The sequence below is a fragment of the Somniosus microcephalus genome, unplaced genomic scaffold, assembly GCF_052327205.1.
Source record: "Somniosus microcephalus isolate GS21.2 unplaced genomic scaffold, FLI_Smic_1.0 scaffold183, whole genome shotgun sequence".
Lineage (NCBI taxonomy): Eukaryota > Metazoa > Chordata > Chondrichthyes > Squaliformes > Somniosidae > Somniosus > Somniosus microcephalus.
In genome coordinates, this window is record NW_028225370.1 from 131,062 (window position 1) to 152,285 (window position 21,224).

The 21,224-nt window shown below is 50.8% G+C and overlaps 1 protein-coding gene across 1 annotated transcript; it reads right to left on the reverse strand.

Moving 5' to 3' along the window:
• Positions 1-13,385: 13,385 nt before the first annotated feature.
• LOC147082086 (uncharacterized) lies at positions 13,386-20,960 on the reverse strand. Its single transcript, XM_085980455.1, has 2 exons — positions 20,248-20,960; positions 13,386-15,034 (listed from the first exon to the last, which is right to left on the reverse strand). The coding sequence occupies exon 2, from the start codon at positions 14,924-14,926 to the stop codon at positions 13,553-13,555; it is 1,374 nt and encodes a 457-aa protein (XP_085836581.1). The 5' UTR covers positions 14,927-15,034; positions 20,248-20,960; the 3' UTR covers positions 13,386-13,552.
• Between the last annotated feature and the right edge of the window lie 264 nt (positions 20,961-21,224).

Here is a 21,224-nt window from a genome sequence, read left to right on the forward strand (position 1 = left end):
ATGGTGCACTCTCATAAAGACTTTGTATTTAAGTGGGGGGGGGGAAAGAAGAAGGAGAAGAAAACATCTAGGGGTGTGTGTGAGTGTGTGTGGCTCTTGTAAAAACTAGGCCACACACACCACTAGCAAACACCCCTCCCTATTGCTTGACCTGGGACAGCTGGAGCTGCCCGGACAAAGTCATCATTTAATTATCACATCGTTAACACCTGGTGGTGGACTGAGCCTGGGCATCGCCAGCTTTATTTTCCCAGGTGAAGACATCTTCTCCCCCCACAAGAAGAGACTTACTTTTCAGAGAGTGCACCCCTGCAAGCACCCACCCACCATCTTGAGTGGAGACCCAGCCGCTGCGGCCTCCCTCCTTCCCACCCCCCTTTCTCTCTCTCTTTGTCTCTCTCTAAAGAGGCACCTCATATCCATCAATTGCCCGTTGAGCAGAGGAGAGAAGGCCCCTCTCCCAACTTAATCAACAAGGGGAGAGGTGTGCCTTCACTTTTAAAGCTCCCTCTGCTCAGGGAAAACAACCACTGAGGCCATTAACATCACCGGGCCTGTGACTTGGGTGGGTGTAGCCCTTTATAATAAGCGCCCCACGATGGCGACCACATCATCGCTGGTGACGGGGCCAGCAAGGTCATACGCAAGTGTGGCAGCCACAGCCACAGCTGCTCCCACTGCTTCTGCTGCCCTGTCACCATTCCGCCTCATCACTAAAAAACACGGGGTGAAGAGCTACACTCACCCCAACATGACTATCGAGGCGTGCGTGAAGGCCATGGCTGGGGTTGTCGGCCCTTCAGCCATCGCCGCCACCTCGAAAATGTACGGCAAGGCGGTGTTCTTCCTGGCATCGGAGCAGGCGGTGTCTCTGGCTGTAACCAAGGGGCTCACCATGGGCGGGACCTTCCTGCCGGTGGATCCTCTCAAGGCCACCATGCAAAGGATCCTCTTGTCAAACGTCCCGCCCTTTATTTTGGCTGAGCTCCTCCTCCCCCCACCTACGTCAACTGGGGGAGGTGAGGTCGGGGATCACACCCATCCCGCTCGGATGCAGGGAGGCCAGCCTCCGGCATGTCTTCTCCTTCCAGCACCAGCTTTTTGTTCAGCTGCACCGGGAGGAGGACACCGAGTGCGCTTTTATCGTGTGCCATGAGGGGGCTGCCCACCGCATCTTTTGGACATTGGACGGTGTGCAGTGCCATGCCTGTAAGCAGGTGGGGCATGTACGAAAGAACTGCCCTGCCTCCAAGGCCCTAGACAGATGGTCGGATCTGGTGCTGCTCGTCGGCTCCGTACGTGCCACTGTCAAATCCATGGGCACGGACGAGAGCGCGGGGCCACGGGAGCAGCGTCGGATCAACAAGTTCCTCGCTGGGCTGCTGAGGGAGTGGCGGTCGAATAGCGGCCGCTCTCCCTCCTCCCGTTAGGTTAGGTTGAGGTTGCACTATGCTCTTGTCATGAAGATAACCATAGCCAGCCTCAACATCAACGGCAGCAGAGATGCGCGCCATAGATTTAATAACTTCTTGGTCCTCCGGGACGGGAGGTATGCGGTGTGCTTCCTGCAAGAAACCCACACCGTTCCGGAGGACGAGGCCACGTGGCTCCTGGAGTGGCAAGGAGGGGTCAGCATGAGTCACCTCTCCAACTATTCCAGCGGGGTGGCTATCTTGCTGGCCCTGCATTTTAGGCTGGTTATCTTGTTGGTCAAGGAGCACGTGCCGGGCCGTTTGCTTCAGGTCACTGCGGCCGGTGCGCAGCAAGTGTGCTTCTTTGTAGAAGTGTCCGCTCTTCTGGGCTCCATCGACGTCGGCGAGTGCGTCATCCTCGGGGGAGATTTTAATTGCACCCTCGAGGTGAGGGACCGGTAGGGTCCCCCGCGCAGCCTGGTGTCAGTGGAGAAGTTGAGGGACCTGGTCAGGTCCTTCGACTTGGTGGACGTCTGGCGAAATCTCCATCCCGACTCCAGCGCCTTCACTTACGTAAGGTCTGGGGGAGGAAGGTCCAGAATCGACCGCCTTTACATTTCCTGGGCGTACGTCTCCTGCATCCCGGCGGCTTCCATGCGGCCGGTGCCGTGCACGGACCACCACCTGGTGTTGGTGGAGCTCGCTCCATTGCGTGCGCCGGGGGATACGCGAACTGCCATTTTAACAACCTGCTGCTGGAGGACGAGCGGCTCCGGGATTCGTTTAGTCGGTTCTGGGCCGACTGGAGAAGGAAGTGGGGGGGCTTCCCCTCCTTGAGGCTATGGTGGGACGTGGACAAGGCTCATGTCCGTCTCTTCTGTCAGGAGTACACGAGGGGATCGACCAAGAGGCTGGAGGCCTGGGTCAGGCAGTTGGAGAGGGAGGTGCTCGACCTGGAGACCCGTCTCGGTCAAGTCGTCGATGACCCGGCCCTGCGGAAGGTGTATGAAGAGAAGAAGGGCACACTGAAGGACCTGCAGCTCATCGGGTCCTGAGGCGCGTACGTGAGGTCACGGATCCAGATCCTCTGGGACCTGGTCCGCAGCTCCCCCTTCTTCTACTCGCTGGAAAAAATGGGGGGTCCGTAAGCAGCTCTTGGGGCTGCTGGCCGATGACGGATCTCTGGTCTCGGATCCGGAGGGGATCAGCGCGAAGACCCGGGCCTATTACAGGGCTCTGTTCTCTCTGGATCTGTCCAGCGAGGATGTGCGCAGAGTTTTGTGGGAGGAGTCGCTGAAGGTCGGCCCGGAGGGCGCCGAAAAGTTGGACGCTCCGCTAAGCTTGGCGGAGCTGACCGGTGCCCTCGGCCAGCTCTCGAAGGGAAAGTCCCCGGGGCTGGACTGGCTGACCGTGGAGTTCCACAGGGCATTCTGGGACATCCTGGGGGGCGACTACGTGCGGGTCCTGGGGAAAGTCTGGCGACCGGGGAGATGCCCCTCTCTTGGTGCAGGGCGGTCATTGTCCTGCTGCCTAAGAGGGGCGATCTCCGTCTATTAAAAAACTGGCGCCCGGTCTCCCACCTCAGAACGGATTATAAAATTTTTGCCAGAACATGTCTGCCCGCCTTGGCACCGTGCTGGCCCACATGATCCACCCAACCAGTCCTACACAGTCCTGGGCCGGACTATCCACGATAACACCCATCTGGTCCGGGACCTGGTCCACCATTCCCAGAGATCTGGTCTGTCGGTCGCCTTCCTTTCCCTGGATCAGGAGAAGGCGTTCGACAGGGTGGATCACGAGTATCTCTTCGGAACTCTGCACACATTTGGGTTTGGGATGCATTTTGTCACCCGGATCCAACTTCTGTACGCTGCCGCGGAGTGTCTGATTAAAGTTAACGGGTCTTTGATGGCGCCGCTTCGCTTCGGGAGGGGGGTGCGTCAGGGATGCCCTATGTCCGGCCAGTTATATGCCGTCTGCGTGGAGCCTTTCCTGCGCCTCTTGCGGAAGAGGCTGATGGGACTGGCTCTGCAAGGGTTGGGTGTGGAAGTCATCCTCTCGGCTTACGCCAATGACGTGCTCCTCATGGTCATGGATCCCGCTGACTTGCGGAGGATGCGAGAATGCCAGCAGATTTACTCGGACGCATCCTCCGCCAGGATCAACTGGGAGAAATGTTCTGGACTCCTGGTGGGCCAGTGGCGGGTGGACTCCCTGCCGGAGGAGTTCAAGCCTTTCGCCTGGAGCACCACGCACCTCCTCTACTTGGGAGTCTACCTCAGCCCCGCCGAGGACGCCTGGCCGGTGAACTGGCAGGAGCTGGAGGCCAAAGTCACCGCTCGCCTAGGATGCTGGACATGACTGCTCCGAGTGTTGTCCTACAGGGGTCGAGCGCTGGTCATAAACCAGCTGGTGGCCGCCATGTTGTGGTACCGGTTGGTCACTTTGATCCCGCCCCCTGCGTTTGTCGCCAAGATGCAGAAGAAGCTCATTGACTTCTTCTGGGACAAAGGGAAGCACTGGGTCTCTGCCGTGGTTCTGAGTCTCCCGCTTAGGGAGGGCGGTCAGGCGTTGGTGTGCCTTCGCACCCGGGCAGTGACTTTCCGTCTTCGGACCCTGCAGAGATACCTGTACGTCGAGAATCCTCTTCGATGGTGTGCGCTGGTGATGTATTTCTTCCGCCAGCTGCACGGCCTCAATTACGACACGCAGCTCCTATTCGTGGAATTGGGCCATGCGCGTGCCTGTCTGTGGGAGCTGCCTGTCTTTTACCAGGAACTGCTATGGGTCTGGAACAGCATCGCCTCCAGGCGGAGTTCTCCCCTGTCAGGAGTGGCGGCTCTCCTTCAGGAGAAGCTGCTCAGGAATCCGTACCCCCATGACTGCTGGATTGGGTGGCTGGCAGAGGGCAGGGCTGTACCTGGTAAGGTGACCAGGGTCGGGGACCTGCTCGATGGCGAAGGAGCGGGCTGGATGGTGCCGGAGGAGCTGGTGCAGTGCCTGCCCTGGGCCAACGTCTGGCTCACGGCCAAATCCATCGAGACGCTGAAAGCGGCACTGGGCCTCGACTCCACGAGGTGTATCGAGGAGGCTCAGGCACGTCGGGCAATCCCGTCTGAACTGACCCCTGTTCGGATGGAATTCCTCATCGGCGCACGGCCCCAAAACCCCTCTCGGGAACCGGCGCCTCACAACTTGAGCCATCTCGAGGAAATGCCCTCCGTGCCTTTTAGTTCTGCGCGGAGGGGTTTCCTGTACGGGCTGCTCCTGCACACTCTCCACTTTGTCATCTTCACCTGCCGTCTGGACACGCCTTGGCGTGCCATCTTGCCATCCGGTGGAGGCGGAGGTCCCCAATGGGGGGCTCTCTACGCAGGAGTCCTCCCTTTATCTATTGGGGACTTGGCCTGGAGGGTGTTGCATGGAGCAGTCCCGTGCAATAAGATTTTAAGTAAGTTCATGGACTCCCACGCCTCTTGCTATTTTTGCAGCCTAGAGAAGTCCGTGTTCCATGTTTATGTGGAATGTGAGAGGTTGCAGCCCCTGTTCCATTATTTGAAGGGGCTGCTCCTCGATTTTTGGCTGCACTTCAGTCCCACGCTCCTGATCTACAGCCACCCGGTGCGGAGGAGAGAGGGCAGGTCGGAGGACCTCCTTGTAGGACTGCTCCTGGGCCTGGCCAAAGTGGCCATAAACAGGTCCAGGCAGCTGGCGGTCGAGGGGGTCGTTCGGCCCGATTGCCTGCCTCTCTTCCGCGGCTATGTTCGCGTCCGGGTTACCCTGGAGATGGAGCATGTGGTGTCTGCCGGCACACTTGAGACCTTCCGAGACAGGTGGGCACCGCGGGGACTGGGGTGCATCATCACCCCGGCCAATGTGATTTTAATTTAATTTGATTTGTTTTTAAAATTAATCCAGTGTTTTTAAGCTTCTTTACAGTCCATCTGTTCGGCTGGGAGAGCAGGAGGCTCCGCTCGGCGATGCAGAGAGCCCTGCAGATGGAGAAGAATGTCGACCAGAGTCTGCTGGGTCTGCACAAACTCTCCACTGCGAACGCCGACCCTCAACTTTGTGAATTCCTGGAGACCCACTATTTGGATGAACAAGTGAAGATGATCAAGAAGCTTGGAGATCACATCATTAACTTGGAGACACTGGGACCCCTGCCTTGTAGGCATGAGGGCTTGTGACTTTGTACAGAGAGCTGAGACTTGAGCTCTGTGAATGTCATTAAAAAAAAGCACCAAAAAAATGAAGCAAAAAAAATATTTTTAAAAATTTAAAAATATATATATAAAAAAATATGAACTAAAAAAAAGTAAACTGCGGGTAGGCCACGCTGCAGGGTTTATAAAGTTGGAGAACAGTCTCAGGCCTGAATGAGATCCAGCGGCTGAATGTGTTCCGCCTGGACGGCAGCGGTGAGGCTTTTTCTCGGTGACAGGCCCAGGTTACACGCCGCCATCTTGGTGAAGGAAAGACAAACTGGTTCTACCTGCAGCTGGGTGCATGCGTGGCCATCTTTGTACAGGAACAGAGAGTGGGCAGGGCTTCAGGGTCCCAGTGACCAAGAGGGGCAATCATTGACTCATTGATTTTTTCTCACTCTGCACACAGCAGGTGGAGAACTGAAGGTTTCAGGGTCCCAGTGACCAAGAGGGACAATCATTGACTCATTGATTTTATTCTCACTCTGCACACAGCGGGTGTGGAACTGAAGGTTTCAGGGTCCCAGTGACCAAGAGGGACAATCATTGACTCGTTGATTTTATTCTCACACAGCGGGTGCGGAACTGAACCCAACCAGAGTAGAGGGAGGGGGAAAACTGGGAGTTTCTGCCCACAGGGCAATCACAGTGCACTGACCAACACCTCAGCTTGTCAGAATAGGGCAGGTGGAACCGAGCCAGAGGCAGCTCTGGGACTTCATCTTCTGAGCATTGGGTTGGGAAAGAAGAATTCCATTGTTTATTGGGCCCTGGGCGAGCACTGCCCTCCCTCCCACAATTTTAATATTTTGATGCATCTGTCTATTGATATACTAGGAATGTTTTAATTGCTTTCATAGCAAAATGCATTTATTATTAAACCTCCACAGAAGGCAACTGTGGTAACAATTGAATAAAACTCAGAGAGTTGTGGGGATCGGGAACGCTCGACCTGAAAAGGTCATGAGCTGATTCCATCAATGAGTTTAAAAGGGAGTTGGGCGGGTACTTGAGGATGAGGATCTTACATGGTTACGGACAACAAGCAGGGATGTGGGACTAAGCACGAGTGCTCTTTCTAAGAGACAGCACAGGCACGATGGGCCGAATGGCCTCCTTCGTGCTGTACGTTTCCATGATTCTATAAAAACTAACAGAACCAAACAAAGAAATGATCTTCCTTGGTTATTGATCATTTCACTAAATTTCAACAGAGTTCTCTATACACCAACAACAATTTACCTTTAAATAGAGCTTTTAAAACATCTCAAGGCACTTTACAGTCGGGTAATAAGACAACAATCAACACACATATTTTGTTTGTGGTCCAGTGCACTGACACAAAGTTCCTTCACAACTGTAACAATTTTATTGTGGTTGCTGCGAAGGCTGCGCTCACTCTGCTCGTACACCTGGTCTCCAAAGGAGGCAAAACAGGACTAATGCTGCCGAGCTCAGCTCTTTTTGATCAGAAAATATCAACTGTTTTGCCTCGCCAGGAAATGCACAAAAGAGGCAGCAGTGCTGATTGGCTGCCCAGGAAAGTCCTTTTTAGATTAAACTCCTTCACCCAGCGGGTGCTGAGAATGTGGAACTTGCTGCCACAGGGAGTAGTTGAGGCGAAGAGCATGGATGTATTTAAGGGGAAGCTGGATAAACACATGGGAGAAAGGAATAGAAGGAGATGCTGATAGGGTGAGATGAAGAGAGATGGGAGGAGGCTCGTGTGGAGCATAAACACCACATGGACCAGTTGGGCTGATTGGCCTGTTTCTGTGCTGTACAATCTGTGTAATTCTATGTAATAAGAGAGGAGAGAATGTTCCATAGAAACTAGAATTATCTGTTCTGAATTTTAATCCTGAACTTACAGTGATGTCTTTTGTAAACTGCTTTTACAGGGAATATCATCGGCCTTTGAATGTGGAAGGAGAAATGTTTGCCTGTTCTGTCTGTGGGAAAAGATTTCAAAGATCGGTGTGACTGGAAAAGCACCGAGACACACACACCCGAGTGAGAGTGTTCCAGTGCACTGACTGTGGAAAGAGCTTTAACCAGTTACACAGTCTGAAAAAACATCGCACCGTTCACAGCGGGGAGAAACCGTACACGTGTTGTGTGTGTGGATGAGGCTTCAACCGATTGTCCAACCTGGAGAGACACAAGGACACCCACACCACGGAGAAACTGTGGGAATGTGGGGACTGTGGGAAGGGATTTAGCTCCCCATCCTGGCTGGAAACTCATGGTGCAGTCACACCGGGGAGAGGCCGTTCACCTGCTCCGAGTGTGGGAAGGGATTTAGTCAGTCATCCCACCTTCTGACACACCAGAGACTTCACACCGAGGAGAGACCATTCAGTTACTCTCACTGTGGGAAGAGGTTCAGGCAGTCATCTCACCTCATTGAGCACCAGTGCATTCACACTGGGGAGAGACCGTTCACCTGCCCTGTGTGTGAGAAGGGATTCACTAATTCATCCACCCTGCTGATACACCAGCACATTCACACTGCAGAGAGGCCGTTCACCTGCCCCGTGTGTGAGAAGGGATTCACTAATTCCTCTGACCTTCTGAGACACCAGCGACTTCACACTGGGGAGAGGCCATTCAGTTGCTCTCACTGTGGGAAGAGGTTCAGGTAGTCATCTCACGTCATTGAGCACCAGTGCATTCACACTGGGGAGAGACCGTTCACCTGCCCTGTGTGTGAGAAGGGATTCACTAATTCATCCACCCTGCTGATACACCAGCACATTCACACTGCAGAGAGGCCATTCACCTGCCCCTGTGTGTGAGAAGGGATTCACTAATTCCTCTAACCTTCTGAGACACCAGCGCATTCACACTGGGGAGAGACCGTTCACCTGCCCTGTGTGTGAGAAGGGATTCACTAATTCATCCACCCTGCTGATACACCAGCACATTCACACTGCAGAGAGGCCGTTCACCTGCCCCGTGTGTGAGAAGGGATTCACTAATTCCTCTAAACTTCTGAGACACCAGCGCATTCACACTGGGGAGAGGCCATTCACCTGCTCCGTGTGTGGGAAGGGATTCAATCAGTCATCCAACCTGCTGACACACCAGCGAGCTCACACTGGGGTGGCGGCCGTTCACCTGCTCCGTGTGTGGGAAGAGATTCACTCAGTCATCCAACCTGCTGACACACCAGCGAGTTGACACCGGGGAGAGGCCGTTCACCTGCTCAGTGTGTAAGATGGGATTCAATCAGTCATCCAACCTGCTGAGACACCAGCAAGTTCACAAGTGACTGCAGAGGTTTGATTCTGCTGTTATTGCTGCTGTTAATCACATCCAGGACTGAACCATGTTCATTCTGACAGTTGGGGTTTGTTTCTGCTGATGTTAATAACTCCTATAACTGGGCTGGATTTTAATATTCTGGATATATAGCTGATTGAGTTGTCGGGGCTGCAGTGTCCCTTTAAGTACTGCTGTCTGATCTTTCCCCTTAATTTCTGATGCGTGTTCCTGAAATATTTTACAATAAAATTAGGAACTTTTACTTCAATCGTATATTAATCTTTGCTATAAAATCTACAATTCATTGTCTGAAAGATTCCATTGATTATCATCTCCAATTAGAAAGTGCTGATTAATCCTCGCTGACAGCTCTTACTGACTTGCACATTACACACAGTGGCACCTCCGTTATCCACCAGAAAGAAGGGGAATGGGAATTGGTGGAGAATCGAGAGTCCCCAAATGTTGCCCCTCCCGTCTGGTACAGCAATCCCCTCGGCACGGGAATGGAGACAAGTCCAGTTATAGTGACGGGATGAGTTAAAGGTATTTACTCAGACGGGTGGAAGGTGGGAAGTGGTGTTCCACGGGGATTGGTGCTGGGACCACTGTTGTTCACCATTTACATGAATGATTTGGACTTGGGAATCAGAAGTACAATTTCAAAATTTGCTGATGACACTAAATTGGGGGGTGTAGTTAATACTGAGGAAGACCGTGATAGCATCCTTGTAGAATTATTCAGTTGTGTTCAGTAAAAGCACCATCTGTTAATTTGCTTTGACTGATCACATCACTATATAGTTATGTGAAAAACAGAAATTATTAACAGCTCCCAATTTCAGAATTGTCAGATTCAAACTCAACTTCTTCCAAGTACAATCTAACATTTCAAAAATTGTAATGGATGTAGGCGAGATATTAGGACTGTTGTCTAACACAATCCAAACACAGTGACACACAGACAGATGGGCAGGTGTAGCTTCACAGCGAATCCTTTCAAGCCTCACTAAAAAGTGGCAGACTGGCAATCCATTGTCCACTAATGGAGTTGTGATCTTTGTAAATTAAGAAATGGAAATGTGTCAAAGAGTTGATTAACAGAGTGGGGCATCATCTTCCTTTGATTTCTATTTCTGACACCAGGCAACAGAAAAAGGTCATTACAACACGACATAAACAGACTCCTCAGGTGTGAGACATCAGACTTCAGAACAACACGTCTGCCAGCTCTGGCCACAAACCTCAGTACAGTCAACCTTTCAGCAGCTGCAGCCCGGATTAAATAACTAGTAGTTTAACATGTCTAGTAGAACTTTTGTATCAAAATAGAAGAAATGTATTTGTGACACACACACAATTAATAATTAAATCACAATGTGATTGTGAGGATCGATTATCGCATCTTGATACCTTCCATGTCCACTAGTCGAGGAAGGTATCAAGTGAACCGGTGGACACCGCCTGCTCCCTCTCCAGGGCCACCCGGGCAGGGACAAGACCATGGGAGAGAGGCAGGCAGCCAGAGTGACCCCCCCCCCCATGGGCCCCGCCCATCCTGGGCCTACAAATTGCTGTTTTCACCAGGCCCAAGTGCAGGTCCAGGAGAAGATCCTCCCACTTACCCACCCCCACTCCTCACCCGGCGGCCAAAGATTAGGAGCGTGGGGCTAAAGTGTAACCAAGAGTTGAGGAGCAGCCCCTTCAGGGAACTATACAGGGGCTGTAACCTCTCACACTGAATATATACACGACCCGTGGACTCGTCTAGGTCGCAAACATCACATCTGACCTTGGAGTCCGGAAAGGAGCTTAAACTGTTGCACACGACAGCTCCCTGCAACAGTCTCCACCCCAGATCCCCAATGGTGCTGGGAAGGACTCCCGCATAATGAGCCCTCCATTGGGGACCCTCGGCTCCGTCAGACAGCAAGATGACCCGCCAGTCTGAATGAGATTCGGCAATAAACAAAATTAATCAATAAATGACACAGAAACTCGAGTCCCCGGGTCCTCAGCCCTGGTGTGAAGTACGCTGGCCACCAATTTTCCGTTACTAACTCACACCTCAGGCCCCACCCAGTCTGGTTTAATTACTAAATGTTTTCTAACTCGGGTTCAGGCCTGTCATTCTGAGGGAAACAAGGCCTCATTTATTGGTGTGTCCCACCCGAGCGGCTGTTAATGGCTTTAATAAACTGGCAGCAAGGTTTTATTTAAAGGTGGAAAGAGGTGACAAATGCAACTAGCGATGCCTCAAAACTCACGGACAGAGAAATCCACTTCATCAGCGCCCCTGCCACAGGACTCAATATCCACACCCTCCACCACTGGTGCACTGTGTCTGCAGTATGTACGGTCTACAAAAGGACCACGGTCAGGCTGTGTGGAGTCAAGGGCCAGGCAACAGAATGAATGGAAAGATCGCAACAAACTACCCTTAACTCCAACCCTCTGATTTCTGTTTTGTAGCCAGCTTTCCATCCATTCTGCTGCCTGGCCCTTCACTCCACACGGCCTGACCTTGGTCATCTTGTCGATCTTACATACTGTTATGGATAGCAAGCTGGTCACAAAACAGAAAACAGAGAGTAGGGGTTAAGAGTAGCTATTCAGACTGGCAAAAGGTGGGAAGTGGTGTTCCACAGGGATCGGCGCTGGGACCACTATTGTTCACCATTTACATAAACGATTTGGACACGTGAATCAGAAGAACAATTTCAAAGTTTGTCGATAACACCAAATTGGGAGGTAGAGTTAATACTGAGGAAGACAAAATGCAAGAAGACATTAATAAATTTCAGAATGGGCGTGTAATTGGCAAATGAATTTCACTGTAGATCAGTGTGAGGTGGTGTGTTAATTAATTTCACTATAGATCAGTGTGAAGCGGTGTGTTAATGAATGTCACTGTAGATCAGTGTGAGGTGGTGTGTTAATGAATGTCACTATAGATCAGTGTGAGGTGGTGTGTCAATGAATTTCACTGTAGATCAGTGTGAGGTGGTGTGTTAATGAATGTCACTATAGATCAGTGTGAGGCGGTGTGTTGATGAATTTCACTCTAGATCAGTGTGAGGTGGTGTTAATGAATTTCACTGTAGATCAGTGTGAGGTGGTGTGTTAATGAATTTCACTATAGATCAATGTGAGGTGGTCTGTTAATGAATTTCACTATAGATCAGTTTGAGGTGGTGTGTTAATGAATTTCACTGTAGATCAGTGTGAGGGGTGTGTTAATTAATTTCACTATAGATCAGTGTGAGGTGGTGTGTTAATGAATTTTACTATAGATCAGTGTGAGGCGGTGTGTTAATGAATTTCACTGTAGATCAGTGTGAGGTGGTATGTTAATGAATTTCACTATAGATCAGTGTGAGGCGGTGTGTTAATGAATTTCACTATAGATCAGTGTGAGGGGGTGTGTTTTGGTGGGAAGAATAAGGAGGCCACTCACTACTTCGACAAGGGGGTGAAATTGGGTTGCTTTGTGCCTCCCGCGATATTCCGCGGGAGGTTAGCGGCTGAGGTAGTCGGTAGCTCCCCGCAGCACTGCACCGCCGGCAATTACGTCATCGCCACGCGCAGCACCCCGGCTGCAACCCTGGGTTGCGACCCCTGACCTATCGGCGGACGATATGTCCGACAGGGTCAGGGGTCGTTTCTGCAGCCACGGTGACGCCACTTAAAGGGCAGGTGTCGGGCAGCAACTTTTTATTTTGGCCGACTGCCAGCACCTGCCCCCTTCCCCTTTCTTCTTCAGTGTGTCGGCCACGATCGCACAGCCCGGCGCTCCTCTTGATCCGACACCCCACTCCCCGGTGGCCCAGCAGGGCCCCGGTGTGCGCAGTGCTAGGCTCCTCCCCTTTAATCAGGGAGGGAGGTCTGCTATGACATGGTGCTATGTGCCGATGGGCATGGCGCTGTTACACGAAGCGCCGTGAAATTCACTGGTAGCGCCTCAAGAGGTAGGGGAGCGCTTCCAGTAGCACCCTGCCTCCTGCCTGGGGCGCTACCACTGAATTTAATGCACAGGGCTGCTAACTTTCTCGGGGTGCTAAAATTAGCCCCGGCGCCACCGAATTTCTCCCTAAGCGTCTAAATGGGCTGGAGGAGCAGAGGGATCCCGGGATACAGATACACAAATCACTAAAAGTAGCGACACACGTTAATAAGGCCATTAAAAAAAAGCACTGGGGTACATCCTAAAGGAGCCTTCTGTTCCGTGACTAGGAGCTCTGAACCATGGAAGAGAGCGGCTGGGACATATTTCTCACACGCCTCCAGATTAACCTGCAAAGCAACTTTGCTGTCAGTGAAGAGAGACAAGAAAGACCAAAGTGCCGTTTGCCCCTCTCAGTGTGGCCCTGAAGGACTGTGTCCAGGCTGGAGTTCTGTTCCCGCTGTACGATCCTCCCCCAGATTGTCCTTTCTGAGCTCCAGCCAGGTGATGCTAAACACTCAGGTGGGAAAGACAAAAATCTACAACAATGTGTTTAAAACAAAGTTGATTTATTTGACATATATTCTGAATATTAAACTCCAGCCCAGTTCCCGGAGTTATTAACATCAGCAGAAACAATCCCCACCTGTCAGAATAAACATGGTTCAGTCCTGGATGTGATTAACAGCAGCAATAACAACAGAATCCACCCCCTGCAGTCACTTGTGAACTCGCTGGTGTGTCAGCAGGTGGGATGAGCGAGTGAATCCCTTCCCACACACGGAGCAGGTGAACGGCCTCTCCCCTGTGTGAGTGCATTCGTGTTGTATCAGCTTCCTTTCGCTTTTAAAACTCTTCTCACAGTCAGAACATTTAATAGGTCTCTCATCAGTGTGAACAAGTTGATGATCAGTGAGGTGGGATGACCGAGTGAATCCCTTCCCACGCTCAGAGCAGGTGAACGGCCTCTCCCCGGTGTGAATGCGCTGGTGTGTCAGCAGGTTGAATGACTGAGTGAATCCCTTCCCACACTCAGAGCAGGTGAACGGCGTCTCCCCGGTGTGAACACGCTGGTGTTTCAGCAGGTAAGATGACTGAGTGAATCCCTTCCCACACTCAGAGCAGGTGAACGGACTCTCCTCAGTGTGAACACGCTGGTGTTTCAGCAGGTAAGATGACTGAGTGAATCCCTTCCCACACTCAGAGCAGGTGAACGGCCTCTCCTCAGTGTGAACACGCTGGTGTATCAGCAGGTTGGATGACTGAGTGAATCCCTTCCCACACTCAGAGCAGGTGAACGGTCTCTCCCCGGTGTGAACTCGCTGGTGTATCAGCAGGTTGAATGACTGAGTGAATCCCTTCCCACACTCAGAGCAGGTGAACGGCCTCTCCCCGGTGTGAACACGCTGGTGTATCAGCAGTTTGGATGACTGAGTGAATCCCTTCCCACACTCAGAGCAAGTGAACGGCCTCTCCCCGGTGTGAACACGCTGGTGTTTCAGCAGGCTGGATGACTGATTGAATCCCTTCTCACACTCAGAGCAGGTGAACGGCCTCTCCCCAGTGTGAACTCGCTGGTGTTTCAGCAGGTTGGATGACTGAGTGAATCCCTTCCCACACTCAGAGCAGGTGAACGGCCCCTCCCCAGTGTGAACTCGCTGGTGTTTCAGCAGGTCAGATGACTGAGTGAATCCCTTCCCACACTCAGAGCAGGTGAACGGCCTCTCCCCGGTGTGAACTCGCTGGTGTGTCAGCAGGTGGGATGACTGAGTGAATCCCTTCCCACACTCAGAGCAGGTGAACGGCCTCTCCCCAGTGTGAACTCGCTGGTATGTCAGCAGGTCAGATGACTGAGTGAATCCCTTCCCACACTCAGAGCAGGTGAACGGCCTCTCCCCACTGTGAACACGCTGGTGTATCAGCAGGATGGATGGCTGAGTGAATCCCTTCCCACACTCAGAGCAGGTGAACGGCCTCTCCCCGGTGTGAATGCGCTTGTGTCTCGATAGGCCAAAGGGTTGGCTGAAGCCTCGTCCACACACAGAACACGTGTACGGTTTCTCCCCGCTGTGAACAGTGCTTTTTGCTTCCATGTTCAGAGGCCGATGATATTCAGATCTGATGAGTCGAGTGACTCTGTCAGATCTTGACGTGATGTTTGGTTTGAGTTTCCTGTCTATAAATCCTCCCCTTCCAGTGCCCTGTAAAATTAATTTGAAACAGGGAGCGTGAGAGACAACCCACAAGAAAACAAAGGCAGGTTGTGAAATTGAGCTCAATGAATCTGGTCAATTGTGGGGCCGGCACTAGAGAAAAGTGACCATGAAAGCTGCTGGATTGTCATAAAAACCCAACTGGTTCACTGATGTCCTTCAGGGAAGGGAATCCGCCACCTGGTCTGGGCCTACACAAGACTCTGGCCTCTATGGGAGGAGAGAGAGAGAGAGGTGGGTGTGGGAGGGGGCGAAGGAAAGGAACTTTATACATCTGCAACTCGACCAGAACTTTGATAGAACCTCCAAAACCCGCAACCTCCACCACCTAGAAGGACAAGGGCAGCTGTTGTATGGGAGCACCATCACCTCCAAGTTCCCCTCCAAGTCACACACCATCCTGACTCAGATATATTCATCGTTGCTGGGTCATAATCCTGGAACTCCTTACCGAACAACATTGTGGGAATACCTTCACCACACGGACTGCAGTAGTTCAAGAAGGTGACTCACCACCCCCTTCTCAACGGGAAACTGGGGATTGGCAATACAGGAAACTTTCATTTAAACGGAGGTTAAATATCCGGAATGCTCTATCCACTGGCAAAATTCAGGAGTGGGTTCAGATAACTTTTTTTACTTTTAGCTGCTTTTTTTCTCCATTTGTGGCTCTGCAAGCGTCTAGCTGAAGCTGTTGCTTAGCTACAGAGATGCTTGCAAGCTGCGCCGACTGTTTTGATGCTGTTGCTAAGCAACAGGGTTTGTTGCTTCAGACGGAGCTCAGAAGCTCCGTATCTTTTAACTATAGCGCTCGTTTCTCCGGCAGTGTTGATCGACCGGCACCAGCTCGGTCCCGTCAGTGCCGGATACCAGAAAGTTTCCTGTATTTGCTGCTCTTGCGAGCTACGCCCACATCCCAAAAATGAATTAAAACAAATCTGTAGATGTAAACAGGATTAAAAGCCTGTACAGAAATACTTGTTCCTAAAACAATACTCTTTTACATTGTACGGACAGTGTCTGTGTAACAACCTAATCTCCCCTAGAATCCACCTCCTTTGACAGTCTCACATTGGAAATTGTTGGGTCCTCCTGGGCTCAGAAGTACTGGGGGGTTAAGCCCAGCAGCTTCTCCTCCATCTCCACTCCAGCTCAAACTGAAACATACAAACATACAAACATAGAAACATAAAAGATAGGAGCAGGAGTAGATTATTCAGCCCCTCAAGCCTGCTCTGCCATTCAATGCGATCATGGCTGATTATCCAAATTCAGTACCTGGTCCCTGCTTTCTCCCCATACCCCTTGATCCCTTTAGCTTTAAGAAATATATCCAACTCCTTCTTGAATATATTTAATGTATTGGCCTCTACTGCCTTCTGTGGTAGAGAATTCCATAGGTTCACCACTCTCTGGGCGAAGAAATTCCTCCTCATTACTGTCCTAAATGGCTTACCCCGTATCCTTAGACTGTGACCACTGGTTCTGGACTCCCTGACCATCGGGAACATCCTTCCTGCATCTAGTCTGTCCAGTCCTGTCAGAATTTTATAAGTTTCAATGAGATCCCCTCTCATTCTTCTAAACTCCAGTGAGTACAAGCCCAATCGTCCCAATCTCTCCTCATACGTAATTCCTGCCATCCCAGGTATCAGCCTGGTAAATCTTCGTTGAACTCCTTGCACGGCAAGAACATCCTTCCTCAGATAAGGCGACCAAAACTGCACACAATACTCACAATGTGGTCTCACCAAGGCCCTGTACAATTGCAGCAAGACATCCTTGTTCCTGTACTCAAACCCTCTTGCTACGAAGGCCAACATACCATTTGCCTTCTTAACCGCCTGCTGCACCTGCATGCTTACCTTCAGCGACTGGTGCACAAGGACACCCAGGTCTCATTGCACTTCCCCTTCTCCCAATCTATTGCCGTTCAGATAATAATCTGCCTTCCTGTTTTTGCCACCAAAGTGGATAACCTCGCATTTATCCACATTATACTGCATCTGCCATACTTCTGCCTAATCACCCAACCTGTCCAAATCATACTGGAGTTTTTCGGCATCCTCCTCACACACGCCCACCCTGCTTTGTGTCGTCTGCAAACTTGGAGATGTTACATCTAGTTCCCTCGTCTAGATCATTTATATATATTGTGAATAGCTGGGGTCCTAGGACCGATCCCTGTGGTACCCCACTAGTCACTGCCTGCCACTCGGAAAAAGACCAGTTTATTCCAACTCTTTGCTTCCTGTCTGCCAACCAGTTCTCTATCCAAGTCAGTACCTTGCCCCCAATCCCATGTGCCTTAACTTTACACGCTAATCTCTTATACGGTACCTTATTGAAAGCCTTCTGAAAGTCCAAATACACCACATTCACTGGTTCTCCCTTATCTATTCTACCAGATACATCCTCAAAAAATTCCAGTAGATTAGTCAAGCATGATTTACCTTTTGTAAATCCATGTTGACTTTGTCCGATCCTGTCACTGTTTTCCAAGTGCTCTGCTATTACATCTTTTATAATGGACTCTAGCATTTTCCCCACACATATAATTCCCCGTTTTCTCTCTACCACCTTTTTTGAATAGTGGGGTAATATTAGTTGCCCTCCAACCCATGGGAACTGTTCCAGAGTCTATCGAATTTTGGAAGATGGCCAGCAATGCATCTACTGTTTCTAGGGCTACTTCCTTAAGTACCCTAGGATGTCGATTATCAGGCCCTGGGGATTTGTCGGCCTTCAATCCCGTCAATTTCCCTAACACCATTTCCCTACAAATACTGATTTCTTTCAGTTCCTCCCTCTCATTAGACCCTATGTTCCTCGACATCTCTGGGAGGTTATTTGTGTCCTCCTTTGTGAAGACAGAACCAAAGTATGTATTTAATTGGCCTGCCATTTCTTTGTTCCCCATTATAAATTCCCCTGATTCTGACTGCAAGGGACCTATACTTGACTTCACCAATCTTTTTCTCTTCACATATCTACAGTTAGTTTTTATGTTCCCTGAAAGCTTACTCTCATACTTTATTTTCCCCCATTTAATTAATCCCTTTGTCCTCCTTTGCTGAATCCTAAACTGCTTCCAATCCTCAAGTTTACTCCGTTTTCTGGCCAATTTATATGTCCTCTCCTTGGATCTTACGCCATCCCTAATTTCCCTTGTTAGCCACAGTTGAGTCACACTTTTTGTTTTACTTTTATGCCAAACAAGGATGAACAAATTCTGTAGTTCATCCATGCGATCTTTGAATGTTTGCCATTGCCTATCCACTGTCAACCCTTTGAGTAACATTCCCCAAACAATCCTACCCAACTCGCGCCTCATACCATCGTAGTTTCCTTTATTTAAATTCAGGACCCTAGTCTCTGAGTCAACTGCTTCACTCTCCATCTTAATGAAGAATTCTATCATATTATGATCGCTCTGATCCAAGGGGCCTCGCACAACAAGATTGCTAATTAATCCTTTCTCATTACATAATACCCAGTCTAAGATGGCCTGATCTCTAGTTGGTTCCTCGACATATTGGTCCAAGAAACCATCCCGTATACACTCCAGGAATCCCTCCTCCACAGTATGGTTACTAATTTGGTTAGTCCAATTTATATGTAGATTAAAGTCACCCATGATAACTGCTGTGCCCTTATTGCACGCATCTCTAACTTCCCATTTAATGCCATCCCCAACCTCCGCATTACTGTTTGGAGGTCTGTATAACACTCCCACTAACGTTTTCTGCCCCTTGGTATTTCTCAGCTCTACCCATACAGATTCCACATCATCAGAGCCAATATCCTTCCTTTCAATTGTGTTAATCTCCTCTTTAAAAAGCAATGCTACCCCACCTCCTTTTCCTTTTTGCCGATCTTTCCTGAATATTGACCCCTGAATGTTGAGTTCCCAGCCTTGGTCACCCTGGAGCCATGTTTCCGGAATCCCAATCATATCATATCCGTTTACCTCTATTTGCGCAGATAATTCATCCACCTTATTACGAATGCTCCTCGCATTAAGACACAAGGCCTTCAGGCTTGTTTTTTTTAACACTCTTACACCTTTTAGAATTATTATTTACTGTGGCCATGTTTGATTTAAACCCTTGCTTTCTCTGAACACCACCTTTGTTTTTCTCCTTCCTGTCTTTTGCTTCTATCCTGGTTTCCCTTTCCTCTGTTTCCCTGCTCAGGTTCCCAACCCCCTGCCATTTTAGTTTAAACCCTCCCCCACAGCACTAGCAAACACTCCCCCTAGGACAGCGGTCCCAGTCCTGCCCAGGTGCAAACCGTCCAGTTTGTACTAGCCCCACCTCCCCCAGAACCGGTTCCAATGTCCCAGGAATTTGAATCCCTCCCCCATGCACCATTCCTCTAGCCACGTAGTCATCTGAAATATCCTTCTATTTCTACTCTGACTAGCACGTGGCACTGGTAGCAATCCTGAGATTACTACCTTGGAGGTCCTATTTTTTAATTTACCTCCTAACCCCCTATATTCAGCTTTTAGGACCTCATCCCGTTTTTTTACCTATATCGTTGGTACCTATATGCACCACGACAATTGGTTGTTCACCCTCCCCTTCCAAAATGTTCTGCAGCCGCTCTGAGGCATTCTTGACCCTTGCACCAGGAAGGCAACATACCATCCTGGAGTCACATTTGCAGCCGCAGAAACGCCTATTTATTCCCCTTACAATAGAATCCCTTATTACTATAGCTCTCCCAATCTTTTTCCTCCCGTCCTGTGCAGCAGAACCACCCACGTTGCCAGGAAGTTGGCTGCTGCTGCCTTCCCCTGATAAGCCATCCTCCCCAACAATATCCAAAGCAGTATATCTGTTTGAGAGGGGGATGGTCACAGGGGAACCCTGCACTACCTGCCTGCATCTACTGCTCTGCCTGGTGGTCACCCATTCTCTTGCTGCCTGTGTAGCCTTTACCTGCGGTGTGACCAACTCCCTAAATGTGCTATCCACGATGTCCTCAGAATTGCGAATGCTCCAGTATGTATCCACTCGCAGCTCCAGCGCTGCAATGCGGTCTGTCAGTAGCTGCAGCTGGATACACTTCCCGCACACATGGTTATCAGGGACACAGGAAGTGTCACAAGAATTACAGACACCCTATAAACTCCGCCGCCTCGCTCTTTATATCACCGTCGCCGCTCCTCACAGGTCCGCTGCTGTGGGGCTTACCTGCTCCACCACCTCGCTTTATATCACCACCGCCGCTCCTCATAGGTCCGCCGCCGCCGTGGGGCCTACCTGTGCCTCGGATAATAGATACATAGAAGATAGGAGCAGGATGATAGCAAAATACTGCAGATGTTGGAAATCCGAAATAACAACAGAAAATGCTGGAAAAACTCAGCAGGTCAGGCAACATCCGTGGAGAGAAATTTGAGTTGACGTTTCGGGTTGGACCCTTCTTCAAAACTGGAAAGAAAAGAAACTAGAGCGAAGGCAGGGCTGCGATCGGACAAAAGAATAAAAGAAACAAAAGAAGTAAAAGAGATTAGAAGCTAGACGAGATGGTAATAGGCTGGGATTGGGTGTAAAGTGTACTGGCAGGGCAAAAGATAGCTGCCAGGTGTGAGAGAGAAACAAAAGGAAAGGGGGGGGAAAAAGGAGTGGAACAATTACAAGAGAAAATGAAATGGGGGCCGAACTTATGATCTGAAATTGTTGAACTCGATATTGAGTCCGGAAGGCTGCAGACTGCCTAATCGGAAGATGAGGTGCTGTTCCTCGAGTTTACGTTGAGCTTCCGTGGAACAATACAAGAGGCCAAGGACGGTGAGGTCCGAGTGGGAATGGAGCGGTGAATTAAAATGACAGGCGACCGGAAGCTCGGGGTCGGCTGCCCCGCGGATCAGACAATCAGCCGGCGCTAATCCCGCCCCTCGGGCTCCCCGATTGGTTGGAGGACCCGCCGCCGGCTCGCTCCTCCAGCCCCGCCCACTGGGTGCCGCTAGTCCCGCCCCTCGGGCTCCGCGAAAGGTTGGAGGACCCGCCGCCGGCTCGCTCCTCCAGCCCCGCCCACTGGGTGCCGCTAGTCCCGCCCCTCGGGCTCTCCGATTGGTTGGAGGACCCGCCGCCGGCTCGCTCCTGCAGCCCCGCCCCGCTCGCTCCCTATTGGTGGAAAGCTGCCGTCAATCAGGCGGCGGGCCCGG